A 23,287-nucleotide genomic window follows, 5' to 3' on the forward strand; every position below is an offset into this window, starting at 1 on the left:
CAGAACAAGAACTAGATTTAAGAGGTACAGCAGCTTCTTCCCCAAAAAAGACTTTAGTATAGTAGCTTCATAAATCTGAAGATTTCAGCCAAGTCCACAGATATGGGTCATGCACGTTGCATCAAAATACAGTGGCCCTCTAAGTTGTACTCTTGGATTTGTTTGTCTATAAACTTTGTATCAAAATAACAACAAAAGTTAACAACCTGCTAAGATAAATGGGGACACTCTGTCTCTCTCCAGGTCTTGTGAACGGTACTGCGGATGCAGATTCATGAAAACTGTGCCTTATTTTCTCGTGTTTGAAACTGGGTTTTTGCAGCCATACCTTCTGTTTTGGAACAAGACTGTTATTATCTATATAACTGTATGCAGCAACACCAGCAGGCCCTGCAGTGTTTGTCATTCCACTGGCATACACAGAACCACATTCCCCTGCGATTCCCCTGCCAGTGGTGGATCCCGCTGTAGCCACAAAACTGACAAGAGAGCCACATAAAAAGTGATGTATTTCACCTATTGACTATTCATTTTTTAACCCAGAGTGGATGAGCATAAGACACCTGCAGCTCGGTGCTAATGACCAAGTGAGGAAGTACAAAGGTTACTGCCTGATCATTTCTTCCTCGTGTCATTTGGAATAGTGTCCTACAAGGCTTAATGCCACAAACTTGGTCACACTGAACTGCAGCACCTAAAGACAAAATCCCTTCTGTCCGAAAGGAATGGAGAGATGGATGGAAGAGAAACAGAAGGGAAACTCTGAGTGCTTTATCGACCCAACTGACATCTGATGAATGGTCTGCAATATAAATTTATTGAGAAATAGAAAACTTTTTACTTACCCTTATCATCACTCCCCAAAATTGTTCATTCCACAAAAAAACACGTAATTCCCTTGAACCACGTATTTAAAAATCTTGCAATTTTATTTGCATATAAAGGCCGCTAGATATAATATCACAATAAATTTAAAGAAACAACTGCTTTTCTAAATTCCATTAACAAGGTAACATAAAACAGAACAAAGCTCAATAGCATTTACAGTGGTGGAACAGAAATAACTATCTGCAACAATATTTTGTGCTAGTGAGATTGCATTTACACACAGTGCAAAATAAGAAAAAGGAAATAAAAAAGACAAGAAGAATATTTAAATATAAAGGACAACTAAGCCTTATTTTATTTAGGCTTGATTGTATCCATTTGACTCTATACATGCCTGAACTACAACAAAGATTTAACTCAGGCTCTTAAAGGCCTTGAGCACTTGGAAAAATGTGTCACATCCTTCATAATTTAGATGTGCTGTACAGCATAATTTTGCAGATGCTATACTGGCAATATTAAATCCTAGCTTAGTTATAATGCACAAAAAATACATATATATATAAATTCATATTTAAAAGGAGTCCGCATTTACAATTTTTTTTTTTTTACTGCATGAAATACCTGCTCTTTGCAGCTTTCACCCCCAGTCTTTTAAAGCTAAAATAATTTAAAAAAGAAACAATAGAAGGTAGATATCACATACAGGCTGTGGCTATCTAGATCAGTCTTTATAAAGCAGGTAGAGACAAACAACTGAGAAGTCTATTCTCCCCTTGCTGCATTCTACCATGGATAGAAACAAATTTAAGTACATGCACACATATCAAGAGGTAAATGGACCCCAAAACATTGTTTGTGCTACTAAAAAAAATTGATATAAATGGAGATAAAAAGCTAACATTTAAACCTAGGGAAAAAGAAGACACTTAAAAAAACCTCGACAATAACATAAGTTGTGCAAATTTGGGTGTTTTTAAATGCTGCCTATTTTTTTAGCTTATAATATAATATTAAAATAAGGTCTCTCACTTATTAAAAGAAAGCTTGGCTGTCCTTTTGAGAACACTATAACAATTTACAATGGCAAATTTATTGAAAAACAAAATTCATTTTACAAATTCACAATGCTTTATCAATTTAAAATGAATGCTGCATTTCCAAAAAGCACAACCTCTAACTTTTCTTCTTGTTTCTTTTGCACCAGCAATTTACAAATAAAAAAAAAAAAACCCCAAACCCCACCCCAAAACAAAAACCCCCGTGGTTCCCCCCAAATCCCCCCTAGCCCCTATTTTGAAATAAACATGTAACTGAATGTAAGTTTCGTAATTAGAAAATGGCAGTTTATAGACCTTCCCCAGTTCCAAATGTGCAGTAGTGCTTCAGGATCCTTGAGGGGTTGGAAGGTCAAATATGATGGGAGGGTTGGTGGGCTGGAAGCTGACTGTGCACGTGGAGGCGTTGATGTAGGTGGTGTAGCCGTCGGTCATGATGCCATAACCTGTGGGGACAACGGGGCACGCTCACTGCCAGGGACACACGGGGCTGCCCGCACCCCAACGCTGCTGGGGGATCCATGCTTTGCAATGAAAGCCAATTAACCCCTTCAAAGTGATACCAGCTCTTGAGAGCTGCCACAAAAGCTTGACTGAAAGAAATACACGGTACTGTGTTTGAAGTAAGAACGGGTGCTTCTGGTTTATGTACAACTATTTCCCCCACTCCCGGAAAATCCTCTGTTGCAAGTGGGTATGGCAGAAACTCAAACCACACATGTTCTTTTTCTAATTACTTAATTAGTGAGCTATAGTTTGCATGCCTGTCATGTCTGTCAGAAGTAAAAGATTTAGAAGTAACTTTGGTTTATCCTAAACACCCCCTCTCTGGGCAATGACCTGAGCTCTGTCATCTCTCACGTGCTAGCCCTTATCACCCAGTTCCTCATCCTAGCACTGCCAAGCTGATGCTCACACTGGCTTCTGAGACCTCAGGAACTCATCAGCAGGTTAAAAATATACACATGCACATACTCAGATGCTGCCCAGAGGAGCTGTGTCTGCCCCATTCATGAAGTGTTCAAAGCCAGGCTGGACAGGGCTCGGAGCAACCTGGTCTACTAGAAGGTGTCCCTGCCCATGGCAGAGGCTTTGGAATGAGATGATCCTTAAGGTCCCTTCCAACCCAAACCATTCTATGACTCCATTATTTAATATATATATATATATTTATATATATATATATATATACTTAAAAATTTTTTTATAGAAGTGTGAGCATTTTCAGCTGACATCCACAAAAAGCTAACAAAGAAGCTTGAAAACATCTAGGAAGTATTTGGCCCTAAATGTACTTTAAAAAAAAAAAATTGAAAAAAAAAAACTCCAGAGTTTCATGGATGAAGAGAGCTTCCTACTGCAAACCCACAGAGGAAAAATGTTTTTCTTTTAAACCATTATGATACAGTACAGATCACTGCTGTCTGAAAACCAAGATAAATACAGCTACCCACAGTGCCTATCAGAAAGAATAATCACTTCCGAATTGCTGCACTGTCCACCTGTATTACTTTATTTATTTAGATTGGCAATTTTGATTTAGATCATCTCATGGTGGGGAAAACCTTGTCTGTGGTTGTTTTGCTTATCAACCAGGGGGAAAAAAACCTACATCACCAAAATGTGTGAATAGCCTCTGTTGGTTCACGGGAATGTGGCGCCTGTTCATCTCAGCTGGAGTTGGATAAAAATTAATTGCACTATAAGATAATGCTCTTAACACTTTGCTATTTCTTCCTGTACTGAAACAAGGCATTCTTATGTCTTCTGTGTAAGTACTGGAAAGGATTTTAAGTTTTTGTTGGTATTCTTATAAGAATTTATTTGAATGTTCACTTTTAATATGTGCTGCCACCTTTCCTCAGAGATTTAAATGTAGGGTGCTGCATGTGGTTCCTTGGTGCTTTCTCATAATAATGGTCTTGTACATTCAGATACCCTCCTCTCCCACCCTTAGCACTATTACAACCAGAAGTTTCACCACCTAATGTGCCTACAAAGGCTGTAGACAATTTACACATTTTAGCTGGAAGTCTTGCTATATTCATTTATTTTTAATATTCACAGACTAATATTTGTACAAAACACCCAATCTTTTCCTGGGTGCATTAAAGGGCTGTTATTTATGCCTCTATGCAGAAGGTCATGTCAGTATTCCCAGTATAAACTCTTTATTTACAGATGCCAGGCATGGAAATCATTGTATGAAGTCACAAGGGCTTCAGAAAAACCAACACCACTAGCAGAGAAAGCTGTCCTTTTTTTTATTTTTCTTTTATGGAGTCCTTGAAATCTTTAGGCCTATGGAGAACCTAGTTAGAGACAATGGAGAAACCTCCAGGGGGGAGAATATAAAACATTTAATGTGTAATTTTGAGTTCTAGGGTCATGAAGTCTTGCACTCTCTCTCAGGCAGAACTCCTAGTGTTTGTCTCTCAGCCACATGAAAGCTACAAAATCGTATTAATATTTAAGTATCTCCAGAATGTATTTAATCTCTCAGTCTTTTCCACTGCCACAAACTGAGCTCATTGTTTCTGAAGCTTCACACTCTGCCTGTCCTGGCACTGACAGAGGGGTAATATCTCTTCTAAAACATGAGACTCCTGGAGGGTAACACAGAGCACAGACTGCATTACAGGGTGCTTTTAGAAACGTATGCACCGTGACTTCTGGCAGTGTCTCCTCCTGGTGCCTGAGTCAAGATGCCCTCCTTTCTGCTTCTCCTTATACCCTGAAGGAGGTGAGCAGAAACAGCAAGTTGTCTTCGCGTTCGTTTTTTCTCTAGCACCTTTCTTAGCTCCTGTACTTGGAGTAATGGGGATAATTTTCATTTTGGCTTGCAAGTGTGGGGAATCTCATCTGTTTCTCTAACCAAGTTTGTCAAAACTTGAATTGCTTTCAAATAACCTGTATAGAACAACCTTTGCACAGTGAAAGATGTAGGTGGCTAAATGTAGCACACATTCCTGAAACAGTCTGTTTTAATTCTGGAATAAATTTACAAAGTGCTGTGCATGCAACCACTTCCCTGAACTCCTTCCCTACTTTAATCCAATATACCATTATCCTTTGCAATACACCATCAAAATGTGCTTCTTGAAATCTGAGATGAAACAGGGAATAGTACTGCTCCTTACCTTCATGAATCCCACCAAAGACATGGAGTTTGGGCCTTACTCGCCTCTGCACTGTGTTCAACAGCTCCACACAACCCACTCTCTGCAGCTCCTTCGGAACCCAGTCTCGAAAACCTGAAGGCACAATGCAATCAATACTGTTAATTTTCTCTATTCAGGTAAGGTTTCACATAGTCTTTCAGGAAGTCATAATTCACACAGGGTTTATTACATTATCTCTAGTCATAACCTCTCCATTAAAGCACACAATGGCTTTTAAGAAATGTTTCACTGTCACTTTGTCTTCCTTAAGATTTCCTCCCTCCATCTGCATTAGTATTTTTCTGGATGTGATTTGTTTTTTTAAACCATAGGTTTAAACTCATCTTCCACCTTGAAACCCCGGGACATTTATTCCTGGCACTGCTGCAGATTTTTCTTCCCTTTCCCCAGCTCTTAGAGGAGTCAGCTTCTAACTATGTGGTCACTCCAGAAATGAAACAGCTCAGGAAGATGAGCTGAGCTATGACACAATACAACTGCCACCCCAAAGACTTAAAATACAGACTCCTGCAACTTCCAGAGGACCATGGTCTGCAAGCATCAGGTTACTTCTGAGCCCTTGTCACCGACCCCAAGCAATGCAGCAAAACAGCTTCCAACAAGCCAGTGCTAATTGACTATATTGCCACTTGGTCCTACAGATAATACAAAAACGTGTACAAAACCTGACATTAGTCCTTACAGGAGTCTGCTGCCTGGACTAGCACAGAAAAGGATCAGCAGGGCAAGGTGTACGAGGAGGAGTAAAAGGGAAATCAGGAGCCACATCCAACTGTAGCACATGCTACTGACTTCAGCATAATTACAGCCTGTGCTAAGCTAATTCCAGGTAGTAAAGACGTGCTGGGACATCAACTTGGCTAAATTTTAGAGTGACCAAGGAGTCCAGTTACAGCTCTACCTCCCTTAATATTTACTTAATAAGTAAACAAGTAAGCATTTATTTAAAAAGCAGTATTTTGTCAATATTACCATGCAGGCTGAGACCTAGAGCCCCTCATTTTAGGCACAGTACTGACATCTAATCTGTGTCTGTAGTTAAGATACAGTGCCAACCTTTTGAAATTGAACTTCATTATCTCCTTCAAACATAAAATTTAAGCATGCTTATTCAATTAAAGCACTCATTAGTGTCTGCAGCATCACAGTATTTCTGTATGAACCCAATTCAGAGCAGATGGATGAACAACCCATTTAAAACAGCACCCATGAAACATTATAAACACACTTGCAGGGCTTTTTTTGCTTCTTTGGGAAAATTAAGCGATTAAGAGAACGCTATTCAAGGCCCTGGTTTGCAATATCCGGTGGCTCCACTGTCAGGGGATGCTGTGTCACTGCTTTAACACAGCAGCACGCTGGGAGCTCCAGGAAGGTTAAAGGGAATTTGCTGATCATCTTACAACATTCTCTAAGTGGTATTAAAAAACGAACCAGAATATAAAAGGATCAGTAAGTACATTGGTCAAAAACTTTCTGGACGTTTTTTCACCTTAGCTTTGCTCAGATTGCTGACTCTTAACTTAATTGTGGTAAAAAACAGAAGGAAGCATGCATCAATTCCTGACTCCACGGTCACCAAGAAGCTCTATGAGAACACTGAGCCAGCCTGGAAGCACTTAAAGTGCTGGTTTATAATGGCACCATGCAATTCTGAGGAGGTTTTTCTGTATTCACTATCATGAATACAGTACGTGACTGTGATTCAGTGACTTCCTGCGATTGTGTGATCTGACCCCTTGGATTGCAAGAGCTTACCAAAACCCTGACCAAATCACTCTTCTCACAGTAAGGGTGATGAGGAGACCGCCACACTTCCTCATCCTGGTAAGTCATATTTATAAAAGGCTCAGTTGTTGTAAACCCAACTGAAATACTTAAAATACAGCCCCAGACTGCTTGCCACATGTGTCTTAAAGAAAAGCAGTAAATAATATGTGATGCTACCTTGTGGGTAGCAGGATGGAGAAAGGATAGTGGGGCTTTCCAAACAGTTTTAGTGTGGGCTTTAACGACTTCAGATATGCCAAAACTGAGTACCCCTGCCCCTGCTGAATGAGTATCCTGGTGTCTTTCTGAGACTATCAGAGCTTAGTTTAGATCTTAAGAGTTAAAACGGAGATCAGTGAATGACTCATATTGACAAGACAAGCAAAATTCAACTAAATGAGAAACTTCAGCTATCTAATGAAGAAACAAATTATGCATTCATAGACTGGTGCTCACCTGTCATTAGATCAAGGTGCAATTATCTAAGAACATAATTTCATTCCTTCCCAAATTTTTTATAAGACAATTAATACCTTTAAAACTATTCTTATATATTCCAAGTTTACAAGGACATTATCAAGGAGAATACGTGACTACATAGCTCTAAACTCTTGACTGCTACTCTCAAACCTTAAAATAACATGACACTGTAGTGAGAAAAGGTTTCAAAAGTTTTAGTCAATCTCTAAAAAATCATATGGGATTGGAAACTGGTTGTCAGATGAATAGTATTCTTAAATAAAATGTCAAACTATAATGGTTATAGAGTCAGGTAGTTGATCTTACCTAGCTTGAATTTAATAAAAAAATTCAAGGGGTTTTTTTTATGGAAACTCAACAGATCAGCTAAGCCTAATCATCATTTTCCACTTCTTTCAAAAAGGTTTTTAATCCATAGTTTTGAGTTGGGGTGCAATTACAGTATCTCATAGCATTTTTAACTTTGCTTATTTTGAAAGTAAAATTCTCATGCAAAAAATCACACAGAACTTTTGTTTCACTTACCAAGGGGAGGTCCATGTGTCATTAGTATATCAATTCCCTCAGGAATAAGGTTCCACTTGTCTAGCAAAGACTGACCTCTGGGTAGATTAAAGCCCCATCCATTAAACCATGGTGTCCTTTGGGGAAAATAAGACAAACTGCATCAGTGTAAAATAAAAATCTCTTCCCTTCTCCAATATTTTTCTGAATTAAAACAATTTCTGTGCTTCAGAGATTACTTGCAGACAGTTTTTCTGAAGGGGATGCCTTAAAACACATTGATTCAAATACATACATATGTTAAAGTATACATTTGAATTTAGTTTAATATCTGATGTTATTTTGGTACTTCAAGAGTATTCAGCCCTGGGGGCATTTACTCAGTAGAGAGAAAGGAAAAAACATTAAAATAAAAAAGTCTAAATCTAAAGCTTTTTATCAAAGTTTGGGGATGTTCAAACATAAGAACTCCTTCCCTATGCTAACTACCAAAACAACAACAAAAAATTTTTGGAGGCAAAAATCAATTTCTCCCAGCACAGGGCAGCAGTCACAGTTCAACAAGATACATGATGTGGCAGCTATAAGCACCATCTGTGCTACGGCATTTCACTAAACTCAGACTTTCTCCTTTTAGCACTTTCAGTACTGGAACACTGTCACCCAACTTGGTTTTGAACCCCTGAGCCTCCTACAGATCTCCACCACACAGTGTCTAGCCTTCCAATGACTTTTAAAAGAGACCTTATAATTTAAAATTCACTTAGTATTTCTTAAGGAAAACTGATACCCTCAGTGTTCTCTACCATGGTGTAGAGCTGTTCTGAGACACTGGTTTATCCACCAACCCAAGCAGGTAGCAATGACAAGTACAATTTCTAGGTGTACTTTTTCAACAGGTAACTTTTTCAACATATAACCTTTATAATTTTGATACAGGTATATCATGATAAAGCCTTTCCTTATCAAATAAGTACACAAAGCAATTGTTCTGAAGAAATACTGGAATGTTTACATTTGTTACTAATAATGTTTTATACAGCTCTTAGTATTGTACTAAGTTTAAGAGTTTTCATCCATGTGCGTGTTTCCTAAAGCTCAGGCAACAGTTGTACTTTCTTTTCTAGGTAGGGTAATCCTGTCCTAGCCCTAGCCATATTTCTGAAACTTCAAGCTACTCCTGAAGTCTTCTGTATACTGCAGTTCTGAAAAACAGAAAACAAAAACTGGGGGCAAAAACCAAGCACAAACCAACCTTTAAAAAGCCCATACCTGTTAAAAACAGAGACTGTTAGAGTCCTATGTAATTTCATTATGCAATCTGCCTCCTCTACCCACTAAATTATTCATTTTCCCAGCCTCAAATATGCATTTAAGTGGGAATGTCCTGCTGAGATTACATCTCTACTTTTTATTTTTTTATAATTAAAGCATTTTGTTTTCCTGAGACAATAATTTGACCAATGAGGATTATACCCAGTTATATGGATGATCTGCATTCCTGACAATCGGCAGTATGGAAAAACAGCAGGCGCTGCTAATATAGGGGCAGGAAGGTCACTGGTGCCTTTGTAACAAATAATAGACATATCCCATGTAGTCCTGCTGAATAATACTTATACTACACACACACAGGAACTCATTCAAGCCAGCAAACTTCCTGAATGAACACTAACAAAAGATAGGAAAATTAGATGTAGTCAAACATTTTATGTGAGCTATGGGTTCCTCCTGTGCTCAGCCATGAAGCTTCACCTCTCACAGCTGCCTTGCTCTGCACCCACTGAAGCACCTAAAAACCTTCCTGTGTTGTAAAGTAAAGTCGGTGCACCTCACGGGAGGCTTGTAAGCAGCTGAATTAAAACTGAAGGTTGTGTCTTGGCTTTAACTAAACCACAAGAATTTCTGCTTTTCTAGGATTGGCCTTCCTGAAACATGTATCTAAATTTCCTTTCCTATAACATTCCCAGGTTTTAACCTATCAAGATTATTGTAACCTTCAGGGTTGCAGTTAGAAGTTAAAATATCGTTTGGCTAAACATTCAGCTGCTTAAAACAAACAAACACAGAGCTTGGGTCAAACTTTTCACTGTCAATTAATGATTCTTTCCCCACTTGCATTTCTCCTGCAGATAAGACTGTAGTTATTACAACATAGTTAAACCTGAAACATGAAACCACATCTGTGATTTCTCTGGAGCTCTTTGGAGACTACAACCACAGAAAACCTGGATTTGTCTACAGGATTTTTATTTTATTTTCTTCTGAAGCACTGTGGAAAGAGGAGGAGGGGAACCTGAGCTCAGATATATTCCTCATTCACCAACCTCTGTAATTAGCTGTGACTAACAGCCTCCACATGGGAATGCACTTGCAAGAAAACTTTTGAGAAACCTTCCTCATTATGCAGCATGTGCACAAAAAAAGATGGTCAAGTACTTATTTAATATACTAAAGATTTTCATACAAAATGGATAAATCAAAGAAAAGAGCAGGCACACCTGGATTACAGATTTAGGCTGCAGACACTTAAAACATGAAACAGTGCATATTCTCTGCACCCTGGCCAGGCAAACTGAGGGTCCCTGCCTTTCAGAGGGGGTTCAGGCCTTGCCAAAAAGCCAAGCATGTGTTCAGAACACCACCAAGAAGCCAACAGCTGTGTGGCACGGGCTCAGGTTTAGGTGAGATCACAAGGAAGGTGACCTGATGTTTGCTGTGCTGCACTGAAGATGAGATGGGGTTGATGTGCTGTGAATCCCGTGAGCAGACAGTGAACAGCTGGTTATCCCAGCAAACCTGAAATACCTGCAAGGAAGACAAAGCCTGCTCTGTAGGTGGGTAGGCAGCGTCCTATCACGGGGTATCAGAGAGGGGTATTTTACTCCTGTTAGTGCCTTTTTTTGCATACATAAGGGTTAAATAGAGTCACTGTCAATTCCTAAATAATTCAGAAGAAAAAAATTGTGCACAGAGTTAGGTGCCTTCTGCAACATACTTTCAAGCTGATGATATACTGTGAGAAACCACTTCCTATCTAGGAAAAAATGTAGATAATGAACTTTGGCTGCACTGTCATGGTTTTATTCCAGTTGGCAACCAAGCACCACACAGCCCTTTGCTCATTACCTCCTGTAGGGTGGGAGAGAGAATCAGAAGGGTGAAACTTCTTGCACTCACTCAGGGTAAATTGCAATCAAGTGCAAATAATTAATAAAGGCTACTTAGTCATTAGTAGCAATATTTCAGATCTGACCTAATTCCTTTTCCTATGGATCTCTAAGTAAAAGGTATCAGTTAATTCCTAGAACTTCATTTTTGAGTATAGTTGGCAAGAGCAGAAAGCTATTGGCTGTTGAATAATGCCACAAGGGAGGCATAGATGGAAAACCCACAGGGACTGGTAATGAGAGATTACAAATGATTTTGTCATTTTACGTTTGATGGACCAGAACACGTCCTCATACCCGATGGCTGGCGTGTCAGCCCGTGTGCAGGAGAACCTAATTGAGCCTCTGCTCGTCAGAGCCATGCCACACTTCACAGCATCCCTCACATGCCATCAAACCGTCACAGTAATTCCCCATCCCGGCCCACCTGACAGCTCAGCCCTCGCCTGGCTGCAGAGCTTCCTTATCATTTAGGGAGAGCAGCTATGCTGGCACCAGATGTGACACAGGGAATATCCTTATGAAAGGCAGACACCTGGCCCATCCTTACTCTCCTCAGTTCCTCATTTCTACACAGGAATTCCCAGAGATCCCCCTCCACCTGGCATTTTGGAAGCTGTATTTTCTGCAATTAAAAGAATGCTTATGCAGGAGGCTGCAAATTATCTTCACACCTTTTGCTGCAAGAGATGCAGACATGACATAATTCCAGGAAGGAGGGAATGTTAAGCTTCCCAACAAGACTCATCCTCCTTTTACAGGTGCATTGGGAGAACCCCCGGACAGGACACACAAATCCATCTGCTTTTAACAGCAGAGAGCTGCAGCTTCAGCAGGTGATCAGATCTTCCTTCTCCCAAGTAAGCACTGTATGGCTCTATTATTTTACTAATACATTAAAAAAAAACCCAAAACAGACCCAAACCAACCCACAACAAAAGCACAGTGATGGAGCATCATTTCAAGACACAAAAAATCACAACTGCTCCTTGGTGCATCCACCTCAGAAGCAACACTATCGCATGAGGAAAGGAGACACAAAGCCACAGCAAATTCATCCAGGTAACACAGAAATATCAGCTCCTTCTGGAACTTTAAAACTTTTAAAGGATGGTAACTCCTACAACCTACTTTCATCTCTTCTCTGACTCATGAATTTAATTACCTGATCCTCCGAGTTCAACAACTCAAAAGGTAAATGTACAATGAGACCTTCTAGATTCAGATTTTCCTCTTAACTCCACCAGTAAATCCATTTATTTCAACAGTTACTTCTAAACAGGATTAGAAAAAATAAATTACCTCATGGGTCTTTAATCCCAAATATTCATTCATTTTTAAGGCCACCCAGTCTCTTAGGAAAGCTTCAATTTTATCCTTAATCCAATGAGTAAAGTGCACAGGAGGCAAAAATCTCAGTCTGTCTCTTGCCACAGGATAGCAGCTGAGGGAGCATCTAAAAGGCATCACAGTGGGAAGCATTTCCACACAATCAGTAACAACAACAACATGCTCTCTGTTCTTATCAGCATTCCAACTGAACACACGGACCTGGCTTACGAGGGAGGGAGGCAGTTCCAGCAGCAGAACGAAAATGGTGGAACAGGACATGGATGTGCACTCCTAGACTTGCTTAGTGCGGGACTGTCCTACAAACACATCCCCAAAGCATTTGTTCCTGTCCGGGCCAAAAGCTGCAGCCTTGCAGTGGAGCAGCAGAGACCAGACTGCAGAGTGACAAAACAGCCACAGACAGTGCCCTTTGTGCAGGGAGAAGGAGAGGCTCTCAGTGCCCTCCCTGGCCTCAAAGGCACACAGGGGTTTGCCAGGGCCAACCGCGCACACGCGCCCGCTGCCACTCACCCCATGCACGGAGCCCACCGGGAATACACAAACAGGGACAAGGGCAGGGAGGAGAGCCTGTGTAATCAGCCAGACAAAAGACTGAGCAGGGCAAGTGCACAATGGATTGAGGAAGCCCATTTTACAAGAGCTTCTGTAAAGGCTTTGAAACTTGCCTTAGGTGCCACAAAAGTACTTTTTTGGCTAAGCTCCTTTTTATAGCGAAGATTCAAATGCTTTTTCATAATGTAACAACCACCAGGAAATGGTAAAGGCTAAATTGTTTCCTAAATGTGCTCATTATATGCAGTGTTGTGACATCAGTAGTAAGAGGCACAGCCTGCGGGCTCGAGCTGAATGTCATTCCCACTAGCACTTACCTGCTGTGTCTCAGTGTCCCATTTAGAAAGTGAGAATAATAATACAGAATCGAAAGAAGCATCACGGAGCCTGGTTCCTTGGGATTGTGCTTACCCTGCATCTTTAAACAGCTGAAGCTCTCACAAAAGTGAATTACCAGTACTGCAATTATGCTAGCCATGTTACTATATGTACCTCCTTATTACCAACCTGCACTTAAGTCAGGAAGTCTATAAAACATAGTTCTGCTATTTTCACAATGCTAGAAAAATCTCACACCTCAACAGCTGCTGGTTGTTTTGATTGGTTTTGTTTTGCAGTTTTTCTCTCTCTCTTCTACCTTACAGTCTATAACCTCTAAATGCTGGTTATCTAAATGGCAAAGCATTTGAGAAGCACAACCCCCGTCTTCCACCATGTTTGGAGGGAAAGAGCCCATGCAGTGCCTTTTCCCTAGGAAGCAGTCCTTCACAACAAGAAGCTGCAGAATCACCTCACCAGCCAGCGTGACCTGGCATACTCCTTTCACCAAGTCATTCTCAATTTCTACCTCAGACTGTACAAACTGGTCAGTGCAGGTTTTAGTTTAAACTTCTGTCAGATAGAGATTCATGCCTGGATCTGTGAGAGCTATGAAAGGAAAGAAAAATCCAGGACCTTTACTGCTGCCATACGTCATGTTCCATGGATGTGCTGATCCGGACCAGATTATCACATAAAACAGGACAGGAGCAAGTGCAGCTTTAGCCATCCATACAGCTGGAAAGTGGTACATGAAAAGAATTCCCTCCTGCATCTTTCCTCTCTCAGTGTTTGCACATCTCTGCCCTTGCTGCCTCCAGGCTGCCCCAGCTGTTATTGACAGGTAACTGAGCTCTGGTTCCCAAATCTAAAGCCTGCTACCACTGTGGATACCTTTCACTTATTTCTCTTCACTGATGGTCCACACCAGCCACTAACATCTTCTACCCTGTGTCTGGAATGGTTAGTGATCCTTCTTGACAGAGGATTGTCCATTCAGTTCACGTATTTTGTGTTAACAACACCAGAACACCACAGACAGTATTTAGGAAAATTCATCTGTGGGGAAGATGTGTTTTAATAAAAAGAAAACCAAAAGAAATTGAGTAAAGAAACACATAAAAATACACCAGGGTTTAAGAAACTTGAGAGCAAAGGAGCAGACAGGCAGGAGGTTGAAACACCAGTAATGTCGCAGAGCATCACAAGACACTGAGGACAGCAGGACACAGAGCACGGGGCTCCCAGAGGACAGTGGTAAAGAACACACAATGAAGCAGAGGAGTGGGCACCTCCAGGAAGCCAGTGGGTACTGGAAAGGAGAGGAAGGGAGTAGATGAATTTCTCAAATTTATCATCCAGACTTTGTTTAAGTATCTGAATTGCTCATCAAAGAGGAAATTTCCTCTAAACCTTCTGAGGCTTTCCAATCCCTAACTGCATTGTAATTATTTTATTTAGGGCTTTACTTAATGAGATCTGGGAGATATTTTAATATCCCAAAAATATGAAAATAATTCAAACTTGACTCAAGGGCTAATTTCATTCTACTTTTAAGAAGAACAGAATTACAAAGGCCTACTAATAGAAGCAAGAATTAGACCTTACATATTTCTGTGCTGCGTATAGTTGGGGATGGCTTGAAGGATAGCCCTGGTTTAAGTTAGGACCAGCCTCAAATGGATCCATACATTAAGCAACTGTGTTTCCCCACGTGGCAGTGGTGTTGCACTGTGGCAGCAGCTCAGACCTATGGAGTACCATCCTGGACTGACTTGTAGAATTGCTTCTCATTCTAGAGAGAGCACATTTACCCGTTCATTCCCATACTGCACCCCTGTGCAGGGTACATATGCCCTTGAAGCGTAAAAGGACGCTGCAGTACTGAAAAGAACTTAAATGACTCAAGTTCTTATGGTAAAATTTTGTGGTCTTCATAAAAACACAGAGAATCTTAAAATATCTCTCTAAAGGAGGAGCTCTCTGGTCCTGAAACTCACCACAACATAAATTGAGTGTCTGTTCCAAGGGACATGCCAGGGGAAAGAGGAAACAAAATAAAAAAACAGCAGCTGTCTGAAATATCGACTCAATTTTGCTCAACAACTGTGCATGTTAAAGAATGATGCTTGGATGCTTCATTTCTTATAGTAAGCATGATCATAATAGGCTAGTTATACCACATCTTATATTAATTTTCTACATTCCTCTTACTATCTGTGCAGGAAATGTAAATTGACAAAGCTTCCACCCCAGGTCAGTCTGGGAGAGGCTTTTACTAGCTTCTGTGATGACAACACACATTAAAGTTGAGCAAAAAAAAAAAAAAAGTAGAGACCTCTCCCCCAACACACACTTAATAGTGCATATTTTCAATCCACTGGAGTAGTCTGTGTGTTTGACATGTAAAAAAGCAAAATCTGAACAGGTCTAATTACACCCAGTAGTTTCTGTTGAATATTTTATGTATTTGTAAAAGCAGCATTTGGAAAATATTAACAGAAACATGTCTGCTTTTCAAACAAGTAAGCTACATTTCAGTGAATTATGAAAGAAATGTTTCCAGATATAAGTCAGTATAACAAATAAAACACTCCAAAGTAGTTATGTCAACCTGCCCTATTAGTGAAATTGGTTCTTGCTCCTAAGAAACAGCCTCTAGATATTTAATTATTTGGAATGCTCCTTAAAACAGAATTCTTTAGCATTGATAAGTCTTTGTAGTTCCTCCAAAAGGCTGTGAGGGTCAGCAGATGTGATAGCTTGTTCATTAATTAATGCCACAGACCAGAGGAATTCCAGATACATATTTTTATGTAGTGTTTCAGCACCCTTATATATGGTTATATATCTGCAGCCTGTACTTCTCCTAATATATGTAAACCTTTAATGAGACCTACAGGAAAGGTGTGTCCTCCCCGTGAGGATGAATTTTGGCCAGGGACTCCCTAAGAGCCACCAAACAAATGTACCAATTCATTGGTACTCAGAGGGCCACCACCCCCCATGCACCAGTCACACAGTATCTTGAGTTGGAATGGACTCACAAGGATCATCAAAATCCAGCTCTTGGCCTGGTGCAGGACACCCCAAGAATACCATCATGTGTCTGAGAGCATTCCTGAACTCTGCCAGGCTTGGTGCTGGGACCACTTCCCTGGGGAGCCTGTTCCAGTGGCCAACCACTCCCGGGGTGAAGAACCTCTTCCTGATATCCAACCTAAACCTCCCCTGACTCTGCTTCAGGATATTCCCTTGGGTCCTGTCAGTGGCTACCAGAGAGCAGGGATCAGTGCCTGCCCCTCCTCTTCCCCTCATGAGGATGCTGAAAACCATGATGAGGTCTGACCTCAGTCTCCTCTCCTCCAGGCTGAACAGACCAAGTGCCCTCAGCCACTCCTCATACAGCTTCCCCTCAAGGCCCTTCACCTTCCTGGAGGCCTCCTTTGGTCAGTCTCTAACAGGTTTATATCTTTCTTATGTTGAGGCAGCCAAATCTGCCCCCAGCACTCGAGGTGAGGCTACCCCAGCTCAGAGCAGAGCAGGACAATCCCCTCCCTTGCCTGGCTGGCGATGCTGTGCCTGATGCTCCCCAGGACAGGGTTGTCCCTCCTGGCTGCCAGGGCACTGCTGACTCACATTCAGCTTGCCATGGACCAGGACCCCCAGGTCCCTTCCCACAGCATTGCTCTCCAGCCTCTCCTTCCCCAGTCCATACACACAACCAGGGCTGCCCCGTCCCAGGTGCAGAAACTGGCACTTGCTTTTGTTGAACTTCATACAGTTGGTTCATGCACCAGCTCCAGCTCTTGCAAGCCCTATCCATTTGAATCCTGACTAAAAAACCAGGGAGAAACCCTAGGTGATGTCACTACTTCCACAGGCCACGGCACAAACCCCAGCCTCAGATAATGGAGTAAAAGCAGTAGCGGGGCTACCTGAAAAGAAGTCACTTTTCTCACTCTGCTGTCCTCTAAAGATAACCCTCTGAAAATAAGAGACTTGCAGTTTTATGCTTCAGGAATACCTACTAAATACCACCTCTGCTTAGAGCCACCTTAAGAATGCCACCCATCACCAGAACCCAAACGCTCACAGTAAAACTGTGGTTAGTACACACCTAGAAAGATTTCAAGTTACAAAGTCTCTCAAAGAGTGCACTTCAATAAGAGACAAATTTTGCTTTTGTTCTTGCATTGCTTTAGAGCTTTCCATATAACACACTATGTGCTATGTGCTCTACCACATAACATCAAGAAGAAAAGGGTTTGAGTCTTTGTGCCTTTATGTTCTGGATGTCTTGGTTGCCCATGCTTTTCCTGTTCTAATTTCCAGCTATCAAACCAGTTTGTTGTTTCTGAAAAATAAATAAACCAAAACCAACCCAAAGAAACACACTAAGCACAAACCTACATCACCACCACAGGAACTTGAAGGCTTTCTAAAACTCTTTCAAGTGCTTTATAAGTAATAAATAATTTGGGCTCAGAACAGTCTAGACAGAGCACTGTTTATAGAGGTACTGAGAAGAACTAGGTTGGCTAACCCAAGAATAAATTTGCCAGAAAATATACTTGCATAAAGTGAATCAGATGGTGGACACAGAATTCTGCCCTCCATGATTTTCACTATTAGTCTTTACCAATAAGTCAATTATTCTTAACTACTCCGATGACTTAAAATAAGACACTGAGATTGCTTATTGCCAGATGGTGCTGTTTATCTAGAAATACCCTCACTATTTTTATTTATGTTTTGCTCAAAATGCTGGTTAGCATTCCTCAATAAGAAACTGAAACTTTCCAGAATGCCTGGTAGGAAAACCAAACAAGGCTCACATGTATTAAGTCTTCCAGACACACACAGCCCACAATATTTAATTGTAGGAACTTGTAATGTAATCTTCTGAATATTTACAGAAAAGAATGGAAACAGTTAGTTATAATTAGCTCACAGGATACTCCCAGCATTTCTTGTATGTCTGAAGTCTGGGCTACATTCCATTCCAGCTTATTCTTCAAGCTGTATGTAAAGTTGCTTACCCTCACTAAACAGATGAAAACTGAGTTTTCAGTGTCACAATACATGCTTAGTTGGCATTTAGGTACAGTATAAAATATCAGGGCTGGGTCTTAAGCCGTCATACTGGTTTACTGTTTAATTATAAGTTTTAGGAAGTGTCTTTTATTTAAAAGCTATGCAGATTTGGTTCATTCTCTTCATTTATTACAGGCCTCGCTTCATGCAGAAATTTAACATCTGGCATACTCGAAATTTCACCTTTGCTGAAAACCATGATCCAACTTTGGAGCCTGCAGGAGGGGAAAGTTACCAGCTCCTGACCAGTCTTAATCAAAAAACACTGCTACCTTATTTGCCAAATTCTGTCTACCAAGAAACTTCTTCTGTAAAGTCATCTGGGGAAAGAGATGATCATGGATCTCAAAATGTATATCACACCTCCTTCTCAGCTCAGGAAGACTCAGGAGACTTGAATACAAGTGAAGTTCACACAAACAGAAAATTCTATACCTGATGTACACCTGATGCATACAACATGTGCACTTGTGTGTATATATATATATATATATATATATATATACACAGTATAAAAACACATTAATTCCTTGCTGCTCTGCTTGTATCAGGGAAACTGACAAACAACTTCCAGAAATGGTACAATGCACTCCCAAACCAATGAGAACTCCAAGTGCTGCAGCACTCAAGCATGGCCACAGCAATGTGAGCGAACATTTTCAGGTTATTACCTGGAGGAGCTGTCTTATGTATGAGCCAATTCAGCAAATCAATTAAAGTAATGCAGTTACTTGATCAACAGATGAACACAAAGGGAAAAAAAATGACAGAATAGATTGAGGGAAAAACATAAGGGTCATGAAAAAAGAAGCAGCTGAAAAGACTGGAGAGAGCATTCAGCATCACAGAGGTGAACAGAGCATTATTTTAATTGAAAAGGATCTGTTTAAGCAATGGGTCACTTGTTTTTGTTGCCTTCAAGATTAAACAAGGAACTCTGATTACAAATGGGTCATTTACACAACACTTCATTTTAAGCTCTCCCACCTTCATGTTGTCCTTTCAATGTGGTTTGTGGGAAATGCAGATTACCACAGACTGGAGGAGGAATTTGACTCTTCTGGTGAAAAATCTAATAATAATAGAATAATACTTCTAATAATAGAATGATTAGAAACCGATGTATCAGAACTTCTGCATCTGTGTCAGTTACATCACTTGATAAACAAAATATTATTCATGCTTGACACAGTTCTCACCTTGAGGGAGAGAGGATCTGACCCCCACATCTCTCTGGGGACACATTCAACACCTAATTCCTCTCAAGAGAGTGTTAATGGAACATAATTAACTAGAAGCAAACAGCAGAACTATGATGTAGGGAAGATGTCTTTCTCAGTGGCCACCAGTCAAAATTGCAGATTTTATGAAAAGTCCGAGTTGCCTCCTAGTAGGTTGCAATGTAGTTCAAAAAGCTGAAGAAACTGCTTTTCCTGCAACCAAAAAGCAGCAGCTCCAGTCTGAGGCACCATGCAGTGGGCAACAGCTGCTGTTTCTGCAGCTACAAACCATAGAATCATAAAATGGTTTGGGTTGGAAGGGAGCTTAAAATCCATCTAGTTCCAACTCTCTGCCACGGGCAGGGACACCTTCCACAGGACCAGGCTGCTCAGAGCCCCATCCAGCCTGGCCTTGGACACTTCCAGGGGTGGGGCAGCCACAACTTCTCTGGGCTGCCTGTGCCAGGGCATCACCACCCCCACGGTAAAGAATTTCTTCCCTGTATCAAATTCAAATCTACCTTCTGTCGTTTGAAACCACTCCCCCTTGTCCTGTCACTACATGCCCTTGTAAAAGTCCCTCTCCAGCTCTCTTGTGGCCGTGCTAGGCACTGGAAAGCTGGAAGGTTGCCCTGGAGCCTTCTCTTCTCCAGGGTAAACAGCCTCAATTCTCTCAGCCTGTCTCCATAGGAGAGGTGCTCCCGCCATGCTGTAGTTTCACAGTTACATATTCACCCCTTGGGATATTATATACTCATATTTTTTAAAAAGATGCATTCAAAGAAAAGTTGTGAGCTCATATTACAAGTTCTCAGCTGAAGTAAATTTTTTACTGATGAGTTACCAGCCTATGAAGTGGTGGTTTATAATAGAAAGGCAGACTGACATTTAAATAGAGTGGCACTAGAATAATGGCTTTACATTAGTATTTTATGAGAGGCTGAATAACCACAGAGTTAACATACTGTATTTTCTGGCAATAAAAAATCCTTTGAAAACAAAAGGTCATTTTATTTGATAATGTAAATGAATTAGATTTGTATTGTATGGCCAAGAGAGTAAAGGAAAGATTAATTCTTAGAGAAGAAGTCAATATATCAGGATGGCTAGGATTGGTTTGGTTTTAATTCTTTAAGCATGCTGTAAAGCCTGTGGTTCATAACCCACAGCCATATATTGCTGTACACTGGGGGTTTTAATACAGGCCCTGGACTTCAGTGTGATCTGATAAAAATCTGAAACTTGCAGCAGGCCATTATGTGGGCAAACTATTCATTTTATATTCACCTCCTTGTCGTGTCAGTGCAGAGGTCATCTAAAGAGGGGGCCTAATTAATCAAACTGTCAGAGCCGATGAGGAGGAGCATGTTAATGGGACTTTTATTTCACCCAGGAAAGCAGTGGTCTGACAGGAACCAGAAAATATGGCCTTGATGTTGCTGTTTATTAGCAATGCTGAGATCAGTAGTAATAGGTGCCAAGCAGCCTATGTTTGATAAAGCACTGGATGTCAAGAACCTGCACCAGCCAGAAATTAGACTGACAAGAGGCAGGAATCACCACATACTGATGACAGCTACTGAGCACAGGTAGGGGTTGGGCGTGAACACAGAACCCTGTGCAGGACATGTTCTCGTTTCTTCAAAAGTAAATTAAAAAAAAAAATCCCCAAACCCAACAACCCCTTGCTCTCAAATACCAAAACCCACCAGCTATTTTCCTGCACTTAGAGGTGAGGCTTTGCAGTATTTAATGCCTGTCTGGCTTGCCTAATAGGCAAGCACAGTGGCACAGAAAAACCCCTGAATTTGGTACAAGAATGCTGAACTTAAAGGATTGCCTTGATGGAAGGCTGTGGTGGTGCAAGGCCAGCACACTGCTGATACCCTCTGAGAGACATCTCTGATTCCCTCTGGGAGTTGTCAGGATTGTAAATGGTCCAAGAGCAGCACAAGAGCTGACACTACCTGAGCAGATCCATGCAGGATGAAGGAAGCACAGCACTGGCAGGAGTCAGGTCTGTGCACCTCCTGCCAGTGCCAGATCAGGCACTCAATGAGTTCAACCTCGGCCCCACAAAGCACAGTGATAATGCTAACATAAACACAGTGAGGATTTAATTTCTTGCCCAAAGCCTGTCTCCAAAACTGATGTTCTTAACACAAAATGCATGCCCAGAGTAAAGAAGAAAACAAGGATATCTAAAAGGGAGGGAGAGAGTGGGAGATATAAGAGATGCTCAGTTTTTGAAAGGCACTGGACTCATTTTAGCAGCAGCCAAGGCATTTGCTGTGTGGGTGATATATATAAAATTTTAAATTAATTATTTTAGTAATGCACCCCTACATGATTTCTCAGTCTGCAACGTATTTTATACTTCAGGCCATGGTAGGCTTTATAATTAACTACTTTCTGAAGCCATTTTAATTATTTTTTTTCCCCCAACACCATTATTTCCAAATGAATAGAGAGCTAACATTAAATAGCCTTCTAAATAGAGAGCTGCAGGAATCTACTCTTGTAGGATAAAGCACTTGGAATTACAGCCCTAGCAATGCCCCCAGAAAGGTTTAAGCAGCTGAAAGGAAATACGTTGCCAAAGGAAAACCTCAGACACTAACAGGGCATGCAAGTCCCCAGCTGAGTTAAAATTTTTCTTGGTGGAAAAGGAAAGCTATTGTGGTTTTGGCTGCTGCCATGGATCCAAATATCCTCATCCTGAATCATCTTCTTCTTTTCTCCATTGTCTGGGTCTTCCTCTTAAAGCCAGCAGTACTAGAATTGGAATTAAATGATTCAGAACCAAGTTCTGTCCTCTGACTGGGGTGACTCAGCCTCCCGGGCTGCTGTGCTCCATCCCAGAGCTCTCAGCAGGCTGTGGGAGAGGCAGGAGCCCAGGGTGGCTCTGCCTTCTCTGCTGGGAACAGCTGTCCCATCAAGTGGACAAGCACAATTCCATCTACAGAGGCTACAGAGAGATGCTGGTGGAAAGGTATTTTTCTTTGTTAGCAAAACAACTTAGAAAACCTCCTGCTTCTCTCCTGAGCCTCCCCTGTTCCTCCCTGCCACAGGCACTGCTCTCTTCTGGTGGCACTGATGAGCCTGAGATGAGATCACTGACAACATCCTTGTCTATAGAAACTGGAAGATCTTTTGGGCTATTTGGTTTTACAGGGTTCAAATCTTCAAGCAGCCCAAATATGGGATGGGAGAATGATAGCACTGGGCTCAGGAGTGGTTGTTCAGGGCAGGAACTGCTTCTCTGACAGCAAAACTCACAGCTTTACCACCAAACTACAGCTTTAAAGAGAACAATGCACTCCTGCTGTAAAAGAAATATATGAAGAAGAATAAAGACACTCTTCCTGTCCTAATCTTCTGCTGTTGACAATGCCCTTTTGAATAGTTAAAATTGTATTTTCCCTTACACTTTCATACTTTCTAATTTAAACATAAGGCACACCCCCTATACTTCACAGAAAATACATTAGATTGAAAATATATGCAGAAGGCTAAAATGTAGTTAAAATAACTACCTTTTAGAGCTTTAGATGTCTGCTTTCACAGCTACAAGAAAAATAAATGTTGATGCGTAAAATCTTAATGGTTATGAGCTGCATTTTTATATTTCTCAATGGCAGTGGTGTTAAAAACATTAAAGTCAGTTCACTATTAGCAAATGGAATAGTACAGAAATTTGGGACTATGTTGAGCATCTTTTAAAAGAGTACCAAAGAGGGTTTTCTGGTGCTGAC

General features: G+C 40.9%; 1 protein-coding gene across 1 annotated transcript in view; it reads right to left on the reverse strand.

Annotated features, from left to right (window-relative positions):
* Nucleotides 1–2,179: 2,179 nt before the first annotated feature.
* Nucleotides 2,180–23,287, reverse strand: part of MPPED2 (metallophosphoesterase domain containing 2) — a 105,733-nt gene continuing 84,625 nt past the window's right edge. The window contains exons 5-7 of the mRNA XM_082283093.1: nt 7,844–7,959; nt 5,027–5,140; nt 2,180–2,332 (exon numbers count right to left, since the gene is read on the reverse strand). Of these exons, the coding sequence (XP_082139219.1) occupies nt 2,214–2,332; nt 5,027–5,140; nt 7,844–7,959 (349 nt within the window). The 3' untranslated portion in view covers nt 2,180–2,213. The remainder of the gene's footprint in view (nt 2,333–5,026; nt 5,141–7,843; nt 7,960–23,287) is intronic.

This window comes from Coloeus monedula (assembly GCF_965178545.1).
Source record: "Coloeus monedula genome assembly, chromosome: 6".
Classification (NCBI taxonomy): domain Eukaryota; kingdom Metazoa; phylum Chordata; class Aves; order Passeriformes; family Corvidae; genus Coloeus; species Coloeus monedula.